This window comes from Prionailurus bengalensis, chromosome C2, assembly GCF_016509475.1.
Source record: "Prionailurus bengalensis isolate Pbe53 chromosome C2, Fcat_Pben_1.1_paternal_pri, whole genome shotgun sequence".
NCBI classification, from domain to species: Eukaryota; Metazoa; Chordata; class Mammalia; order Carnivora; family Felidae; genus Prionailurus; species Prionailurus bengalensis.
In genome coordinates this window covers 14,806,719-14,827,774 of record NC_057350.1, presented here as the reverse complement: position 1 = coordinate 14,827,774, position 21,056 = coordinate 14,806,719, and the positions used below count along the sequence as shown (strand labels likewise).

Genomic DNA, 21,056 nt, shown 5'->3' with positions numbered 1-21,056 from the left:
AACATTGATTCAAACAATGAACAAAAATGCTTTAGTCACTGTATTCATCTAGTTTATGCATTTTATTTTCTCTTCCTTTATCTCAAGTATTTCTCATGTTGGAATGAAGATGCTCACGTAGATCAATATACATGATGGTAAATAGCCATTGAGAAGAATTGATAAGGGGTTGACAGAGCCCTGTCTGTCTTAATTCAAATCCTTCTGACTTAAAGGACTCGACCTATTCACTTGGTTGGAGATGTATATCTTCAACCCTTTTGGCCCTTAGTTTTATAAACTAGAACCAATTTGTCTCTGGTTCTTTGAGAGCTTTTCATAGCCAAGGCAAAGATTTACTATAAACCTCCTAAAAAATGGGAGGTCTAGGTCTATTATTGTGCTTGTCTTGGATTTTTCACATAACACACTTTACAGCCAGTGGAAGAATGCAGTTCACCTCCAGGTCACAGAGGATCCTTGCTCAGTTATTTCCTTGCATAACAAAACACCTCTCCTGGACCCTTTTTTATTCCAGACTCCGTGGGCACACTGAAACTCTGGGGAAAGACTTTACAATAAGAAATATCATTTTAGAGTATAAAGAGTTTCTAGGTTTTTTTTTTTTTTTAATAGAACATGGGATCAAAATGTCAATGCTATGACTTGTCAGCAACTCCGCAGTCACACTAAAATCAATAGGTGCTCTTGGGAGTTTGGCCCTAACAAACCCTTATCCTGCCACATAGAAAGGAACTCAGGGCCAATGAAGACTGAGTTGCCTAACACATTTGTTTCCTCTGAAGCATTATTTTATAACAATCCATAAAAGCTAGAGAATCACTCTTCTTCAGTTGAAAAACTGACATTTAAGTAATTCAAGTCTTTATCTTGATCTTTATCACAGCCTACTCCCAGGTTCTCATAGAATAGTGTTATCCCAAGTGGGGGAGTTTTTGTGGGTTTTCCCCCTTATAAGTTTTCTCATAATACTTAAAAACCTTTTATCTCTTTTGTTGACCAATTCTTCTAGAGACATTCTTATTTTTTATTTAGGTAAGTTAATCGGTGGTGAAACACTCTGAAAACTTGGGGATTGGTTACCATAAATGATAACTATTCGTTTTTCATGTTGACAGTTAAAAAAGACTGATATTCCATTCTCATCTACCTTATCTCACCAGGAGTTGTCTGGAGGAATGCAGAGTCTGAAAAGAATGGAGAACTCTTTCCTATCTGAAATGCTTGTAGATTGGATTACTTAGCAATTGGTATTTTAACTTAAAAAAAAAAAAAACTAAACTAGTTGATATCTTGACAGTGAAGTGAAACGTCACTAAGGCTGTACAAGACTTAATTTTATGATAAAAAATAATTTCTTTCATAGTAACCATCCACTGCCTTGCAGTTCAATATTAGGCTTAGGTATGAATGAACTGACTTTAGGCTTTAATGGTCAAGCATAAAATTGAAGTAGTGAAGAAACTGGAGAAGCTCCAGCTGGAGTGACCATGGGTCTTTCAGAATATTTGCTGACTACCTTGCTTGCCCAGTAATGACTTTCTTTTGATGTGTTGACTTGGAAAGCAGAATGCTGAGACAATAAAGTATTGCCAAACCTAAAATCTAAACCAGAAGCGATTGGTTGGTTTATTCCATAAGAAGTTTAAGGAATTTTTACCCAAATGACAACAACAACAACAACAACAACAGCAAAAGAAAAGCAAAAACAGGAAGTGGTAATGGGTTTGATGTGTTAAGTAGTCACAAGAATGCTGTTAATCCCCTGGATCACTTATCCATTCATCTGCCCCCTTCCTCACAAAGAGTCACCTGCATTGTCATTTTTCCCCTGGCAACAAAGATGGGAGTTGTCAGAGACAGAGCTTTCTGGAAGAGGGAAGAAGAAGACCTCACAGGTTGATGAATTGAATTTGAGGGAAGCTCATTGGAATCAAGTGAACATGCTGACCAACTTGCATGGTTAATAGGGCATCATTTATTGTCTGTTAATTAATGTTTCATTGTCTGTTAGTAAGGAGGAATTGGGCAGGCAAATTAAAGGCCAACTCCTAGGAAACAGATTCACAAACAGCTGACCAACAGTATCTGATTTGAGCAGGAGGAATTTTTCTATAATCTGGAAGTCCATCCCAAGTTCTCCTTCACGTAATAACTGGTACATAGGTGCATCTGAATGGGCGGAAATTTCCACCATCTTTCAGACAACAGTAATAGAGATATACACCTACACTGAGCTTGAAATGAAGAAAATTCACTAATGCTAAGATCAGAAACTCGTTAAATTGTTAAAACTTTGACTGGTTGTTTTGGAGGATTAGAAGGTGGTGTGCACCTTCCTGTGAAGGAAGAGTGAACAGTTGAACCATCTCCCAGCTCAGCCCCTCCTGCAGCCTGACCTCTTTATATCCATTTAGAGATAAATGTAAAAGGTCAGAGTTTTTACATTGGGTTCTTTTCACTATAAGGAGGCTTTGGTTTTCTCAAGGACATTTCCAAATACTCATACTCTTGTGGGACACCATAGATGAGGCATTGAGTGCCTTGGATTGGGTTTATAATGCTGCTAAATGTGACCCACTGTAGAATGAAAAACTGACTTTAAGAATTCTGAGTGAATTCTTGCAGTCCACCCACCAACTTGGAAATCTCCTTTGGCCCTTGTGTTGAAATTGGATGAGTATAAAAGAGACATTATCGTAATAATGGGGCAGTAGATGTCCCAGGCTCAGTTGTATTTAGCTAAGTTAACAAATAGCTGCTATTGTGTGTCTCAAATCCAAAGTAGCCAAAGGTACAAGCCTTGTGATCCACAGCTGGAAGACAACCTGGCTGTGACTGCTGAGCCAAAAGATTCCCAATGTTTAAATAAATGGAGTGAGCACGATTATTTTTTGCCTAATATAAGACATCGGATGTAGACGTCACTTTTAGACAATAAGCTTGAGCAATGGAAACATGAACAAGGCAAAAGGGCCCATGGCAACCACTGAGCTGAATGAAAACAGGCTCATTCAGACACCCACCTCAAAATAACCAGAGGTCTAACTGACCAGTTGCAACCACTCACAGCTCCTAAGATTACCAAAAAAGGGGAAATTTCATATTGTCCCATACACCCTCATTCTGTCCCATAACTGTGGCCCCTCACCACTACCTTGTGGCAGGCAGTTTTTCCTTTGTTGTCCCATCTGCCACTCCCTTGCAGTATATTCAATAAACTTCTTTCTCTTTTGTTGTGTTTTGGGTGAATTCTTTCACCATCTGCAGGCATGCATCCAATCAAAGCACCCCACATTGAATGTACTAAAATCATTAGAAGATTGTTTGAGCCCCTAGCTGGTGTCTCACTGTTAAGAACCAAAAGTAAAGCCACTTTCACTATTGGTGCTGATATCCATTATCTCTCTCTCTCTCAACACCTGATGATTCTTCCCTCCCCCATACCCTGACATCAGTCACTTTGAGGAGATGAATGATTAAGGGTAGGACCCATAAGACCTATGTGTCTCTTTCCACAAGGAAGACAAAGGCCCAATGAACTCCTTTAAATGTTCTGTGAAGTTTCTGGGAAAATGCATCAGGAGCAGTGCAGTATAGAAATAAGGGTTATATATTGGGTGGGAGGAAGGTCCCTGTAGGTCTATAGCATTTCTACATGTCTTGAGAACAAAGTCACTGGTTCCTTCTGTTCTGGATGATCTTTTCAATCATGTTTGTATAGTAAAGAGTTTTGGAAAATAAATATAGTATTTCTCTCTAGGTCAAAAAACAGGTATGCTTACTTCCCATTATCATATTGATGATCTAGGTTTATGTTTTCTTTTTTAATAATCTAGGCTTCTTAATCTCAGGTTTTCTTTCCTATTAAACAACTCACTGCCAATGTAAGTATCATGAGGCTTCCTATTCCCTGTGGGAATTGAGGGTCAGAGAATTGGTGTAATGGCAATATTCTGGCTTCTGCTACTGCCACGAATAATAAACCTTTTGTCTCTGACCCATAGATGTCATGTCTTCTGCCAGCTTCCATGAATCTGTGCTAAGCTAACTTGTTTGCTTGCAAGCAGAGTAAAAGCTCAGATTTTTCGTGGTTCTCATTGTCTTGTCCCTTTCCAAAGATTTCTATTTTCTAGTTGAAATTGTGGCATTGCAGCATCATAATTACCTCTATTTGTTTCAACAATCATTCAATAAGATAAATTTTAGTAGAAGTACAATAATTATAGTAATACTGAAATAATTATCAAAAATTATGCATTTATGCAGCAGTCACTAGCATAGATTAATCAAATTTATTTGAAGATAAAGAAAACAATTTGATGCCATATTGAAAACATATTTCAAAGGCTTAAAGAGCATAAAAAGAAGAAGAAAACTAACAAAGAAAAAGAATAAATATGGCTTAGTTAATAAGCAGTCTTAAGTCTGAATAGTATAGCAATAGATGGGTATGCTAGATCTTTCTTTCTTTCTTTCTTTCTTTCTTTCTTTCTTTCTTTCTTTCTTTCTTTCTTTTGGTAGGTGGGGGGTGGTGGGACAGAGAGAGAGGGAGAGAAAAAATCCCAAGCAGCCTCTATGCTGTCAGCACAGAGCCTGATGCAGGGCTTGATCTAATGAAGTGTGAGATCGAGACCGGAGCTGAAATCAAGAATAGGATGCTTCACCGACTGAGCCACCCAGATACTCCACTAGATTTTTATTTACAACAAAACAGTCATATAACATAATAAGAGACCGGCCACCCCTTCCAACTAGGCTAGGTAGAAATGTGTACGTACTTTATTTAGGAATCAGCAACTAATAGGGATTACTTAATATACCCCAAGGTATAAGATATGGAACTCATAGACAAAAGCTATTGAATATGTAGCTCATTTGTTAACAAGAAAAGAACTCCACCAGGGGTCAGCAGCTGCTAAATCCAACCATGGATGAGCCATGAGCCATGTGAATTCTAGGACAGTAATTACTGTCCATGTAGCCCAACGTTTGAGTTTAAGCTGCCAGGTGGTAGGGACTAAAGACTTCAGGGGAAAAAGGTGAGTGATGGTTATGTGGCAAGCTCTGGACACATCATGAGCAGGGTGGTGTAGGGGTGGCTTATAGGAACTGGGCAGAGGCATATTGGTTGGCAGTGAATGGTTCCCTTCTGGTTTCTTGGCATTCCTTCAGGAGCCGGGTTCTGTCACAGCTGCTGCTGGCTAAGCAGAGGTCACCTCCAAGGCTCACGTGGAGGAAAGAGTTATTTGAGGAGATGACAGAAACACAGCAATAACTCCTGAGGGAATCGCAATTGTGGTTTGTAGCGGAGAAATTATTTAAAAAGACAAGATGACCTTAGTGCAGATTCTAGGCAAAGACCCCATACTTTGTGCTATTCCCCCTTTAGTGCTGTGTCTTCCAGAACTTTTTAGTAATGAGTATTGGTATCCGGTGCAGGCTTTATTCTGATTCAGAGTGTCAAAAATGGTGATAAACATAATCGAGTCATTTAAATGTCAGAGAAGATAGCTACTTACAGCTGTAGAAAAGTACCCACTGAATCTCTAAAACAAGGGACTTATAGTTTTATTTACCATTCAACAAACCATGCATTTAGAAAAACAATATTCCAACCTTTGTTAAAACATATTTGAAATTCTGGGGATAGATTGATGTTTATTACAGCTGGCATATTAATTTAAGATAGGTCACATTTATGATCCAATAAAGGTTTTAATGTGTTATGTGTGGCCTTTAATGCACATACAGGGCTCATTAAAAATTATTGTGCTTAGTACATTTAAATATTTTTTAATAAACTTCTCATAAGGGACACTTTGGAGTACAGCCAATGGGGCACTGGAATGGGAATCACTAAGTTTGAGTTCTAGCTGTGACCCTGCTTGAGTAAATCACATACCCTTGGCAAATATATTTGCTCAACTATATGAGCGAATCTCACTGAAGATCTCTTACACATTTAGAAGAAAATATGCTTCTATGAAAATGTAACTGTGATAGAAATGAAGAAGCATAAGACGAAACCATGTAAAAATGGTCCGCTAGCCTTTGCTACAAATGCTCAGGCCACCAGCATGATGGAGGTATGGCAAACACTTAACTCTGATTGGACATTTTTCAGAACAAACACAGTTTGGGATGATATTTGTCCTCCAGAGGAAAGCTCGGTGGGCTGGAATGTAGCATTTTTTTTTTTTTGACTGCCTAGAATTCCATTTGTAGCCTAAGGGTCTCCAACTACTGGCTTGGCATTAGGAGTCCCTCCAGGACCACTTCAAGATCAATACTTTGATTGCCATACTCATTTACTGCAGGAAATTAAACCAGACTCTTGGGGATCAAGCCCCCCACCAGCTGCAGCCCCAGGGAGACAGGACACAGGAAACCGGGAGCAAACCCACTTTGAGCAACCTGCTGAACAAACCTAGACGTGAAAAATGACAGAACGGCACTAATGCCTGTTTTTGTTTCCTGAGAATAAACTTTGAAAAGTATTTATTTCAGTAGTAATGGGTGTTCTACTATCTGGTGAGTATATCTGTGATTATTACAAACCTTGACTGAGATCTATAAATCTGATCATTGGATAAATACGTTATAGCACTTGAGAATATTGATATGCTAAAATTTAAAATTTATTTGGTTCACGCTCTCCTGCAACCTAATTTAACACAATATGAAGTCTAGAGGATAGTTCTTTGTTTTTGGGGCTTTCAAAATGCATTATTACATAGGTTTCCTAACATGGAGAGTGTCAGAGTGAATGAGGCTCATTTCAAGGGGAAGCATGAACAACCGTTAATAACCGTACTGTAAACGTTGAGAGGGTCTATAGTGGAAAAGGGTTTTTTAACCCATGTGTTCCACTCTGCATATTCAATTTAAATAAGTAGCATGCCACTGTCCACAAAGCACTAGTGGTAAGCAGTGTCCTGATAAGGGAGGTGTTATACTTAGTCTTTTCTTGGCCTTTCCATCTCCTTTTGTCACTATCTTCATCAATTAGTAGTTTCTGAACTCCTGCAGGGGAATTGGTCTTGCACTGGAAGCAATATCATATTGAGTAATGGAAGAATGGCAGTGACCCTACCATTTTCAGTATTGAGATTCCTTTGTTCTTGTGACTGGATCCAAGCACACTGGTTTTGCCTCTGGGCTCCAAGGAATAACTCTTTTTGAATCCCATTAGTGAATTTCTTTCTATCAAGCCAGGGGGTTGGAGGGGCACCTGGGTGGCTCAGTCGGTTGAGTGTGAGACTCTTGATTTTGGCTTGGGTCATGATCCCTGAGTCATGAGATGGAGCCCCATGTCAGTATCCGTTCTGACTGTGGAGCTCCTTGGGATTCTCTCTCCGTCTCTCTCTCTCTCTCTCCCCCCCTCCCTTCCTCCTTCCTTCCCTCCCTCTCTCCCACGCTCATATGCTGTCTATCTCTCTAAAATACAATACAATACAATACAATACAATACCAGAGAAAATTATACAAAAGCCAGCAATTCTTAATACTATGCAACCACAAAGATGTGTTTTTTTAATTCAAAATTTCATTTAATTTTTAGATCTTTACCCTATTTGTGTCTATCTCCCTAGAGTATATGTTATTGCTAACCAAAGCCATAGCTCTGATATAACCAGTATCAGTGAGTAATCAACTGTCTCAAAAAGGACTCTTGCTTTGCGCTCATTGTTCCGTCTTTAGCTATTTTTGTAATTGATTATCATTATTTCCATTTGGGTTCCAGGGGAAGAATACCAATTGCAGTGAATGAATTTCAAACTGAGGGAGTAACAGGAAGTCGCTGAAGGTAGAAACGGGAACCAGAACTAGGGAAAGATATTCTGGCTTCCAGAAAGGTGTCAGTGACTCCGATGCAACACGGAACAAAATGCTGCCACTCTGGGCACCTGAGTGGCTCAGTGGGTTAAGCCTCTGACTGTTGGCTTCAGCTCATGTCATGATCTTGCTGCTTCGTAAGTTCGAGCCCTGTGTGGGGCTCTGTGCTGACAGTGGGGAGTTTGCTTAGGATTCTCTCTCCCTCTCTCTCTCCCTTTCTCCCACTCACACTGTCTCTGTCTCTCTCTGGATAAATAAATAAACTTAAAATGTTCTCATATCCCCCTAATGTCTAAAACAGGCTCAGAGTTTTGAAAAGGAACATAGTTAACTAGAAAGACATAGGGACTAAGGGTATGAAAAACAGAATTGCTAACAACATCAAGATAGTCAAGCTTACATTGTAGAAACATCTGACTCCATACTGTCTAAACACCTTCTCTTGTACTTAGATTACATAATTTCACATGATCTAACGTTCATGTTCTTTTGTAAGATATTGAAAATCTATAATATTTCACAAACTCCAGTGAAATATGCCTAAATCCTTTCTAGCATTCCTGGTTGTAATTAAGGCATCCAATCACCTATATTTAGTTCCCTGGTTATTTCATCCACAACTTTGTTTCTTTCTCGCCATTGTTTCAGTAGATGACATACAATTATACAACAATAAAATATAACCAGACTAATTTTCAATTTATTTATTCAGAACCTCTATAGGACACAGAGATCTCCCCCATATTTGGGCTGCTCTGGGGACAAAACATACAATGTCATCTGGTAGTCAGGATTTATACCTCAAGCTCTGAAGTCAAACTCACTGGATTAAAATCCTGGATCCACCATTTCCCATCTGCATGATCTTGGATTTCTTAATTTATATGTGTCTTCATCCGCATTGAAAAAAAATGAAGATAAAAAAATTGTACTCATCCGACTAGGTTGTTTAAACTTAAAGTTGAAAAGTACATATACAGTGCTTGGTAAACAATTAGGACCAAATTAATAAGAGTCATCTTATGGCTTTTGGCACTGAATTGCATAAGCAAGAAAATGTTCCTGAAATTCATTATGCTTAGCTTCTGGGAGAAAAGCATGCTATTAAGCTATTGATATCTTGAAGAGTCTAGGGTAGGTGATACCAATGACCAAATCCAACCAGAGCCTTTCTGTTCAAGCAGGAGGAATTTCCTTGATCTATGAGGAATGTTCTCTAGCATGTACCCACTGAGTCACTTCTACAGTTTTTGAGAGTACTGCACAGACTATTTGGGTTATGTTCCATACTGTGTGTAACCTTTGTACCTATAATGGAAGGGCTTTTCCTGGCCTCTGTCTTAAAATTCAAATCCGGTATAGAGAAATCATGAGAATAAATGGAGCCTGAGGCCCAAGAAGCAAATTATCAGGTGAAATGTCAAATGATTCTTACATAAGTTGACACAAATACTTCATTAAGCATTTAATGTCCATGATGTCATGTAGTTGTCACAATAATTCAGTGATTTAGACATTATATCCATTTTATTTTATTTGTTTTAAATTTTTTAATGTTTTTATTTATTTTTTAGACAGAGCATGAGCAGGGGACAGGCAGAGAGAGAGGGAGACAGAATCCAAAGCAGGCTTCACAAACCGTGAGATCAAGACATGAGCTAAGATCGAGTCAGACTCTTAACTGACTGAGCCACCCAGGTGCCCTACCATTATCTATTCCAATACCAAGAATCTTTAGTTCCTGAATCCACATAATTTCTCTCTATAATGAGTTCCAATGTGCTCCATGTTGGGTTAGATTAGATAGATACTGACCCCTTCTTCAGCTAACTTCCCCTTAGGGGAGTGATCACATTCAGCCTGGAAAGAATGAATTAAGGTCTAGGATGATACACAGAGTATGTGGAAAAATAAAAACGCTTTTTAACATTGCTGTTCCCTTCTCCTGCCTTCCCCTGCTCACCATACGCACACACACACACACACACACACGCACCACACTTAGCCACTTAGCCACTTGGCACCAATATCCTGTCTCCCAACAAGCCACACCCATTAAAGGAACATATACTTGGAAGGCAAATGAAAGAGCTGGTTTTCCTCCTGTCTTCAGAAACAGTGGCCAAAATGAGTTGTACTCTTCCCAGGCCCTCCCATTTGAGTTGCATTAGTAACAATCTTCACTGTGCATGAATTTCAACCGTGTTTTCATGATTGGCTGTGACAGGAATACTGAGAAGCTTCCACGCAGATGAAAGCTCTCCTTGGTGTTGACAGTGCTCTGCCACTGCCGGCACTGCTCTGCTCAGAAGCTCAATGTCAAGGTCCCCTGATGCAGGAAGGCTCTGCTGTTGTGGCTGCCATATGCTCTGTTAATATTGATGAGACCAAACAGTGTTCATTCAGCCTCTTTCAGACCTGCCTCAGCTCTCTATCAACTCCACCCCTCTATGGCAGCACCTCAGTTCGTGGTAGTTTATGGATTTTAGGCTTAAATCACCTCTGTTAGGATAACAGATGTGCAAATCAACATCAGCTCTGTCATAAACTCAGATACTTGCCAGCCCACCTACACGAGGCATGGAGTATGTTTTCTTAGCATTTCCTTTGGTGGAAGGTGCTACTTGCATCATTCAAGATCCAAAACAGCTAGCCTTTCACTCTTTGGACGACTGGCGCTGCTAATCTGTCAGAGATCTTTGGGTTTCTCTACAGATCGCTGCCTCTCTTCGTATGGTGTCTCCGAGCTAGCTAATCATGTTGGGAAATCTTACTGAGCATTTCCTATATACAAGGTCATGTGCTGAGCACTTTCAAATTATTAACTTATTAAGTCTCACAGTGGAACTATCATTAACATCGCAGTTTTGAACTTGAGGAAACGGAGGTGAGAGTTGTTAAATAATTTGTACAGAGCTTCACGGTAGGGTTTCGAACAACCCTCACCCGGCAAGGCTGAGATTCAGACCCAGGAAAATCTGACTTCAGAGTTCATGCTCTTCACCACTCCCGTATGTCACTCTGAAAACCGAGAACTCCATTTAAGAGCACACCCATAGCTTCTCAATAGCCAAGCTATTCTAAGCAAAATTAATGTATCTCCACACATTCTGGCCCCACGGTTTTATGATCTTCATACTGAGGATGTTCCCTTTCTGCTGCTGACTACCACAACCATGTTCTTTTATTCTGCTTCATACTATACAAACAATTGTAATGGAACATATTCTCTTTTTTTTTCTTCCAAATATTTATACCATTTTCATCTGGTGAAAAAGAAAACCCAGTAACGTAAAACCCACAAAAGTGTTGAAGAAAAATAATGTGACAATTAAGTTTGTAATTCTAAACGCAGTAAATTTATTTAACACGAAGAGTGTTTTCCCAACTCAGAAAACACTTAAGAAATAGTGAAAAGAAGAAGACGGATAGCAGAAATGCAGTGGATCCACTAAGCCGGAGCTCATTATATTCAAAGCTCTCTGGCTACTATGTGGTTATGAAGTCCATGGAAGTGAAATTGAAAATTCTCTTGCACTTTTCCAGCAATAGATTCAATCTCACAGTTGACTACAAGAGAGTTGTGATACAGCAGATAAAATAGTGAATGGACAGGGGGTAGATACAGATTTCAACTGCAGTTCTGATGTTATTAACAACACGGACAACGTCTGATAGAGTTGAACCCATCAGATTCATGGGACTAGACAGGGTTCAGGGTCCCTTTAAACTACAATATAATCTAGATTTCTGAGATTAGGCGCACATTACATTCATATATTATAATAAACCAGATTCAGTGCTAAGTGTTTCCGCTGATAATAACCAGTACTCAGTTAGTTACTGGTTGCAACTCTCAGTGCTCTGCAAATAGTGTCCTAGTGACCTAAAATATTTAACACGCTTCCCAATCCCAGCTTCCTACCAGAAATGCCCCAAAGAGCAAAAACCAAAATCTCTTCTCTTTGTAGACAGCAAAAGACCTGTCCATTCACTCACAAACACACAAAAAATAATACGTATTTAGAGAAATAAAAGTTCCTAGATACCTTGGAAAATCAATTTATCTGAATTAGACTATGTTATCTCCTCTACACATTCTCTGCATTCTTCACTTACTAGGCAGTTGCAAACCACCAGTAACACAGCAGGTTGGCTCATAAGTGTTAGAAGAAGATTCCAGGAGTTGTGGCCCTGGTGCGACATAGACCGGAGGCCTACAGGAACCAGATTCAGGGCTCTGAGATTGACATTGGCCAGGGTCACATTCCAGAGTCTGACAACTCTTAGACAGATAAGTCTTGGGTGGACAACTCTTTGCCACGTGGCTCACAGGCTGGCAGTTCTGGACTATAACTTTCTGGCTGCTTCCTGACTGGCAAGGCTGAGAAACACACGCCAACATTGCTGAGGAACGTCCTGATTGGCATATTGTCTTTTCACAGGGCCTGGAACTAGAGCAAGTTGTTTGGAAAACTCTGGGGAGGCAAGCACTTTGCATGCAGCTCTGCTCTGTGCCCAGTTCCTGTTTACAGTTGGGCACTTTGCAGCTGGTAGTTTCACTGCAGGTTTCTTGAAAGTCGTCCAGGAGCCAGGTCCTGCCATGGCAGCTGCTGGGTAAAAAAAATCCATCTTCAAAGCTTATGAGCTTAGACCCATGTACAATGGCAGAGAGTGGTGGGACATTGTAGAAGTTCCTGGGAGAGTGGCCTTGGCTCTCGGACATACTGTTGAAACCCTTGATTGAAGTCGGTCTTAAGGACCCAGCATGCCAGATCTGAAGATTCCTTTTTGGCGAGATTATATACTCAGAAAACTGGGTGTTGGCTTCTTCTCAAGACTCCTTTCCACCTCATTGCTTAAGCTAATTTGAAGTATAACATCTCATTAGCACTTTGTTTAGTAACATATGAAGATAATGTCCTATTAACAAAGAAGCTGATCAGTTTTGAGTCCTCAATATAGCTTTCATGTTAGCCCCAAAGCTGACTCATACGGGTGGAGTTTGTCAAATACGAGTCCCAACATGCCTCCCAAGCTAACACTTTTTTTTTTCTTAGTCACCATGACTCTCCATATTGGTAAATGGACAAAACAAATGTATGTGGAAATAGCCAACTGTGTACTAATCAGTATTCAGCACTAGAGTTTTCAGAGAGGCTCTTTTGGCAAAAGAAAATAATGTGATCAAGACATTTTCAGTCAGAAGCCAATCCAATTAAACCAACCCTCATTCTACTCAGATCTTTGTCCAATTGATCAGGATGTGGGAAGGACTCGACAATGAAATCTTTTCTTACTGTTCACCCAAAGTACTGACAGTGACCATTGTCCTATGAATGTCTTTCTCTTTGTCTACCATTTTGTTTCCCTCCTCTTACTGAAGGTCAAATATAAATGTTGCCTCTTTATGAAGCTTTTCCCGGATCTTCCTATTTGCAGGTTACTACTTCTTCTGAATTATCAATGGACTTTGACACATTCTTTATGGTGACTGTATTTATACCAAGTGGTGTCTTTACTTCTATTTGTGCTTCTCGACGGGTGATATTTGCCTTTGTAACAATCCTCTTTCAGATATACTTTTCATTTTTGTTTGTTGTGCCCTGTTTTTTTTTTACTTTAGAATGATTGAGTCTTACATTTATCACATTAGCCACTGTACTTAGTATAGTGTCATACTCATAACATAGGGCCTACGAGCATAATTTCTATGGCACCTTCTATAACTCACTTAGCTCAGCTCTTGACTGTGAAACAATAGAAGTGCATTCTTAGCACCATTCTCTGGCTCCTTTTCTCAGGTCTGAAGAAAACCAAGAACATTCAGGAACCTGATACAAGTCCTCCTCAATATGTGATGGCCTGGGGATGTCATATATTTCAACGGACGCACCTGAATTCATTCAGCCTGACAAGCTGCCTGCTCAACCTGTGCAAAAGGCCTTCATAGCACATGCAAGCTATTTATGATTTTGAATGACCAGTCTTGTGTGTTTAAAGATCCCAATATGCTGTCCACATGACCCCAATAACCCGTTTAAATCTTATGCATAGTTGTATTTATCATTGCATGGAATTCTTCCACTGTAGCTCATATTAAATGGATTTCCATTGCCCTGAGACTAAGATCCATATTCCTTAGTCTGGCCTACACAGCACCTTGCAAAACCTGAGTGCTGCCTGTTTTTTCTAACTCCAAATCTTGTCATCTCCCTCTGCCCAACATCCTCCATGGCACAGGCTTCTACTTGGCCCTTGAGCATGTCTAGCCTCTCTTTGCCTCAGCACTTTGCACGTGCCTCTGCCTGTCTGTTTCATCCCATTTCTGCCCTCTCGGACTCGACATACAGCTTCTTCCGTCATCTTTTGTGTCTCAGCTTAAGAGCTACCTCGAAGGGTGGCTTGCCTTCATCACCCTGTTTGAGAAAAGATTGCATTCTCAGAGTCTGTTTTTCTTCCCTCATAGAACTTATCTTACTTTATAATGATTTTATTTGCTTCTTCACTGTGCCTTTGCCCCTACACTATGAGTTCCATAAAGGCAAAAAGTGTGAATGTCTTCCTCACTATTCTATCTTCAGCCCTGAGCCCAGAGCCTGGCTGGCACATAATAAGAGCTCCATTGATGTGTTTTGAAAAATTAATGAATAGAAGCTGCTAAATAAATGGAAGGTGCTAAATGTATTCAAATTATAGTTAATGTCTCAAGGGATGGAGTTCTGAAACCTTGACATACACAAGATTTTCAAGAATTGGCCAGGGTACAGAGTTTAAAGAGAAAAAAAAAATAACCATTGCCTACCTTTCAGCTACTCCTTTGTGAAGTAAGAGCAAAGTCATCAAGAAAGCCACTTATTAGCATGGCAGAGGCTGAGTCAATTATTTTAAAATAATGTTTGATCGTATGCAGGCATGTTTTAAAAAGCTTTTGCCGTGGAAAAAGAGCACCACTTTTCACTGTCAGCATGACAAAGTCCTGTTGCCAGATTTGGAGGGGACAGAGGCAGGACATCATCGAGGCCAGCCTTCACACAACTGGCTCCAGCAGAGTGCCTTCTCATTAACCTCACAATGTGTAGCAAATTAGCAAATACCTGTGTGGTTCCCAATCTCCAAATGTCAAATAGTGATGCTGGGTCTGTCATTTGTGAATAAGGCCACCCCATGTGTCCTTTTCTCTTTGGGCTGAAGCATTAACTTGCACATTCTATTTAACTGAGTGCTGAATTAATAGGTGTTTTGGCATGCAATTTTGGTTCAAGGAGTAAATACATATTTTCACTGGTGCTAGATTTATAAAGGGAGTTACTTGGCTTATTACTGTGGAATGATGAATGCTAGGACAACTGGTCACCTTGAGATTGTTTCCATGAAACCTACTAAAAACTAAATGTTAGCTTTGTAAGCACTTGGATAATGATAATTATACAGTATATCTCCTAGTATTCTTGTGAAATAGGTAGAAATAGTCATCTGATTGCTTATGGTGACTAGACACTTTGCTACTAAATGATTGAATAATTCCTTGGTCTCTCTTGGTCTGGAAGGAGAAAAATGATTGCTGCTGCAGTATCACATCCTTACCACCAGAGGGTGCAATATCAACAATCCTTGTGGAAAAGAAATTAAATACAAGGATTCTCCAGTTAAGGTTCTAAGCCAAGATCTACAATCACAAACCTTAAACGCTTCTCTTAAATGTCTATGCCGTGGCTCCCTCGCTTTTAAAATGAAAACTGTAAGGGTATCAATCTCATCAAGTGGTTTTACAGATTAAATGAGATGATATATATGATACCCAACTGCCTGCCACATATTGAATGGTAAATGAATAAAAGTAGTAATTGTTTCTCATCAGGTTAAGGATGTTTGTGCAAGCCAAAATGTTGTTCGGATGGCAACATAAATCTTGGATTGATATAAAACTATAAGGTAAAATAAAAGCACTATCTTTTTTTGTGTGTTTGAGATTATGTTGTTTGTATCTATAACTCTTGCACATTTTATTCTTTTAAGGATCAGATTGGGAATGGATTCATTCCCATTAAAGATCTAGTCAACCTGTTTCTGTCTCTCAAGGGCTTGTCACTTGATGGTTATAAAGTTGGACAGTTTATATTACTTTCATGTTTGATTATGTGCCTGTGTTGAATTTCTAATCACTTGTTCAGCTGTATTAAAGTAAAAATAAATAAATAAATAAATAAATAAATAAATAAATAAATAAATAAATTAGAATCGCCCTTGAGTAACATAATTCAGCTCAATTCTCCCACAATTTATTTCCTCTATCCTTGCCTTAGTGTTATCTCACCAACCAAATGACTTAAGTTAATTTAAATCCATTCCTCTTCTCCAACCAGGAGGTCACTCATGTAGACAGATTGCATGGCAGTTTAAGAATACTAGACCAAGAGTGAAGAGATTTGGCTTCTAGCCCTGGTTCTATTAATTCACTGCATGAATTTGGACCAGTCACTTTGCCTTTTTGGATATCTTACAAGATAATGACTTTAGATGAGAAGATCTCAAAGGTCCTTTCTAGCTGTCACATTCTATGATTTTCTATCAGAATCTTAATATCTTAGAGTTGAAAGGACATTAAATGGCATCTTGTCAAATCTTCCTACTGAATGAAATCTGCACTTTCATTTAAGCCATATAATTTTTATTAAGATTACTTATGAAAATTTTAACAGAACAAAGACTGAAGTTAGTAGACTATTAGTTGCCATGCATGCAGATAGAAATCTATGACTTAAAATGAATAGTTCTATTGTATTTGGGAGCAACTCTGAGAGTAAAGAAAGTGTGTTTTTCATTGGTCTACCTCAAAAAAGTGTGCCAAAGGGAATGACCAACTTCCTTTAAATATACCATTTTGTAAAGTGAGTCAAGTACCATATAATGCCTCTCAGACACTGTAATGCATACAGAAAAAAATTTTTTTAGTCTCTGGAATACTCAGAGTTATGACATTATAACCATAATAATGATCCTATGTGGAATATGGAAATGGTCTCTTGCCAGCTTTATATGTTTCTAATGATTGATTCTCTTAGAACATGATAATAAAAGGATTCACATGTGACATCATTTTTTTTTCTATGAAGATATCTCTAAATAATTTTGCTTCTTGGGATAATTCTTGGTCATTTTCAATTCAATGATATCACACTTTGATTCAAAAGAAAGAAAGAAAGAAAAAGAAAGCAAGAAAGCAAGAAAACAAGAAAGAAAGAAAGGCAGTAGTACACAGGGTGTATGTAGTCATTAACAAAGAGTAATTGAAAAAAAAGAATGGACCACAGTATCTCAGCCATTTGAGTAATAACTTCCATATTTCCTAACCCCTTGTTCCATTATGTCTTGAATGTGAAAGTGTCATAGTTTATTTAGAGTAATAAATAGTAATTATAAATTTGCTTTTGTTCCTTTTCCCAGATGCACTTACTCTGGCCTGCCTCTGAGGTCAGCTTTTGGTGAAGTTGTGTTTCTGCCTTTGTGTGATCCAGAAGTGGGAATTAATTTTTGAGTTCTCCCACTTAACACTATGGTTACTGCTGTTGTGAAAATACATCATTAAGATGGTGCTAAATCATTCTTGGTAGCAATGGTGAGCAGAAAATGAATGACCCTACTGACAACCAGCTTATCCCAATTGAGTTCAACTAGCAAAAATGAATGAATGTTTGTTGCCATTGACATGATGCATCCTGGGGATTGTAACCCTAGCTTGATTTCATTCATTCATCTACCAGATTAACCTTTATCGAGTATGTACTACTTTTGGGATTTCATTAGGTAAGATCCCATTGTGTGCATCAAGGATATAACAAGGGTAGACAAAACTGTACTGGTTAAACCAAATAATACTTGAAATAAAATATACAATAGTAACCTTGTAATTAACAAAAATATAAGCATATTTAATGCTACCATTGTGTTGGGAATATCAACTCTTTTGACTGTGGAGTCTACCTAAAAAAAGTGAGAGGAGAGAGAATATTTCTGTGGGTTTTGAAGAGTAAGAAAGACATGACACTCCTTCTAGAGGGAGAAGACTGTACTGCACAATGTGTTCGAGGAAAGGAGTAGGTGGCGTCGATGGAGTGCATGTTGGTGGATGGAATGCACGTGGGGTCGTGTGGAGAGGGATTGGGACAGGGCAAAGGTGGCCTGCAAATTGTCTTTAACATAGACAGACCTCAGGGCACCTGGGTGGCTCAGTCATTAAGCATCTGACTTCGGCTCAAGTCATGATCTTGCGGTCTGTGGGTTCGAGTCCAGTGTCGGGCTCTGTGCTGATAGCTCAGAGCCTGGAACCTGCTTCGGATTCTGTGTCTCCCTCTCTCTCTGCCCCTCTCCCACTCGTGCTCTGTCTCTCTCTCAAAAATGAATAAACATTAAACATTAAAAAAAAAAACTTACACGGGCTGTTCTTGGGAAGGCGGGGTGGTTTCAGCCTTTAAATGAGGGTCTAATTTGCCAAAACATTAACTCCAAGTCACAGAAATTGTTTTCCAAAACGGCTTAAGTAAGTGAAACTTAGTGGCTCATATTTACTAAAGTCCGGAGACAGTCTGGGCTCTACTCCTTGCATTTCTCTTGCCTTTACTGTCTTTCAGGTGATGGTGTCATTTTCAGGCCGCATACAAGAAGAATGCACGTGATACGACAAGGTCTAGAGGAAGAGATGGTTGCTCTGCAAAACTCCACAAGAACTTTAACCGGAAGAACCTGTCCACATCACTCCTTGTTTCTCATTGGCGTCAGTCAGAGCACGTGCTCCATCCTGAACCAATCACTTCCAGGGAAGATTGGGGTGTCCCCTTGTACTGGCCAGGTTCCATCCTGAAAGTGGGAGCCATAGCAACGTTCTTTCGAAGGACTGACTAGGCTCAGATAAGCAGGGATACATAAACAAAGCACAGTTCTTGTGGGGGGAGGGAAAAGAACGCCTGTGAGGGCGATGGCAATGAGTACCCAGATCCACTTACACATGTTTTCTTCCTACTTACGTATTTTCAAATGTAGATGACTGTGTTTGCCCAAACAAGAGAGTTTAGCAGACTACCTGGGTATCACATCCAGATCTAAGCCCAAGATATCAAGAGGTCCAATCTTCCTGCTCACTTAATATTATCTATTCATGATAGGGCTACATTTCCAGGAGCTCCCAGGGACTTCTTTGAAAACAGATGGTTGTCCAGTGACCAAGGGAGGAGAGAGTTAAGCACCAAGTTGAGAAAGAACTCTTAGAAAGTGAATTAATTTTATTATATAATATTATATATATATAATATATATATACATATATATAATATATATATGTATTGTATAATATATAATATATTATATATATATGTATAATAAAATGTATACATGTTTAGTTTCATTCATACTTAAGATATTTGTTTCATCATACCCAGTTACTGCTGTTAGTATAATATCAGGACCTCAAAATTCCATAATTGCTTGTAAAAGTGGGTGAAAGGAGCTCATGAAAAGTGTTTTGACATTTCCTCATCTGATGCAGCCAGGATAATACACTCAAAGCTGTGTATTCACTGCTGTCTCTGGAACTTTTCTTCTTGGATTAGACCCATTAGTAGTTTAACCAAAGTAAGGTACCTAATAAGGCCGAAATGATTATAAGCGGAAGAGTTTAGAATAACCTCCAGCCCAAGCTGTGATTCCACTTGCCAAAAATTCCTGGGAACGAGCAATGTGTTGTCAGAGAATTCTGCCTACCCGGGAACCTGTTTCTTAAATTAAACATTTCTTTTTGGAGAAAACATAGTAGGTTTGAAATTCCCAATGGATATCTTTTTTTTTTTTTTAATTAACATTGACTTATGATCCAATATCAAATTACATGAGTTTATTTGAAGGGAAAAAAAAGACCACTTGGTCCATTTTGAACAAAAGAAGTACGAAGGAAAATAGAAGAAAAATAGAAGGAAAAAAGAATAGGTATTCTATGAGATAAATGGTCTCACATTAATAGGATTTTTTTAATTATCACTTTTCTAGCTAGTAGAATATAGACTCTAGCCAGATAATTGCAGAGACTGACTTTGAAGGGCAGTGAAGTCCAGGTCCAGAATCCTTAACAAGTTGGTTGGTGGTAGAAACCAGATCTACAGGTTGGTTGGCAATAGGAAGTTTGGCTGCTCTTAGAAGCCAGGTAGGTAGGGCAGTAGACGCTGGACCCATAGCCCAGGGAAGGGAACCCATAGACTCCATAACCCAGGGATCCAAAGCCCTGGAATTCACAGCCCAGGGAGTAGGAACTTCTAGGTCCATACCCCAGGCAGTAGCCTCTGATGGATCCACAGTCCAGAGATCCAGTGTAAATTGACCTGCAGGGACTACAGAGCACAGAGGTCCTTGGGCAGGAGCAGGACGTCTGGCAGGGGCTGGACACCACGCAGGACGTCCGGCAGCTGGTGGGCTCACAGCAGGTTTCCTGACAGCCTCTGTAGAGGGAGGAGCCCAGCTGGCAGGTGCTGGGAGAGCAGAGGTCAGTGCGGTAGACCAGGTTGCTGGGGGAAGAAGAGCCACAGGAGGAGCTTGGGTAGCGCAGGTAGCCCCCAAGGGAGTGGGAGGAGAAGTTTCCAGAACAGCAGCTGTAGGTCATGTTGGCAGGAGATGGGAGTTCAGCTGAGTTACAGTGAGAAGATACTGTGATATCTGCCAGGCATGTTTATATGCATATATATCCCCTCACTGCACTGGGTATGATGCAGACCCTTGCCATTCTTGTGCATGTCTTGTCATGAAAATAACTAATTATCCTAGGCTATAATTATAACTGAACACATTCATGTGTTCTTAACTGCTGTTTAATTATTCTGATTTATAGAAGGCACTTGTCGCTTTTTTTTTTTTCTGGAACTAAGGTGTGGTTTGCCTTCAAAGATATTTGTCATGATGCAGATAGTGCCCTCCCTTCTTCACGAGCTTGACCGTGGGCATTTTGAGCGTGAATGTATAACTTGTTACCACCAATGCACTCCTAACAGTCACCCACACCCCCCTCCCAAATATTTATGTATGTTTTATTGAGCATTTACCATGCGTAAAACATTGAAAATTGTGGCATCATCTAATCCTTGCAACAACCTTATGAGATAGGAATTGTCACTAATTTAGTGACCCACGTGTGCCTTTCTTCAAAGCCAGAAGGAACCACAATGGTATGCTAACAA

The 21,056-nt window shown here is 39.5% G+C and overlaps 2 protein-coding genes across 2 annotated transcripts; both read right to left on the bottom strand.

Annotated features, from left to right (window-relative positions):
• Positions 1-11,170: 11,170 nt before the first annotated feature.
• On the bottom strand, positions 11,171-12,601 carry LOC122492323 (keratin-associated protein 27-1). Its single transcript, XM_043596039.1, has one exon. It carries the CDS (start codon positions 12,563-12,565, stop codon positions 11,951-11,953), a length of 615 nt encoding a protein of 204 aa, XP_043451974.1. The 5' UTR covers positions 12,566-12,601; the 3' UTR covers positions 11,171-11,950.
• Positions 12,602-19,820: 7,219 nt separating this feature from the next.
• LOC122492322 (keratin-associated protein 13-1-like) lies at positions 19,821-20,522 on the bottom strand. Its single transcript, XM_043596038.1, has one exon. The coding sequence runs from the start codon at positions 20,483-20,485 to the stop codon at positions 19,955-19,957; it is 531 nt and encodes a 176-aa protein (XP_043451973.1). The 5' UTR covers positions 20,486-20,522; the 3' UTR covers positions 19,821-19,954.
• Between the last annotated feature and the right edge of the window lie 534 nt (positions 20,523-21,056).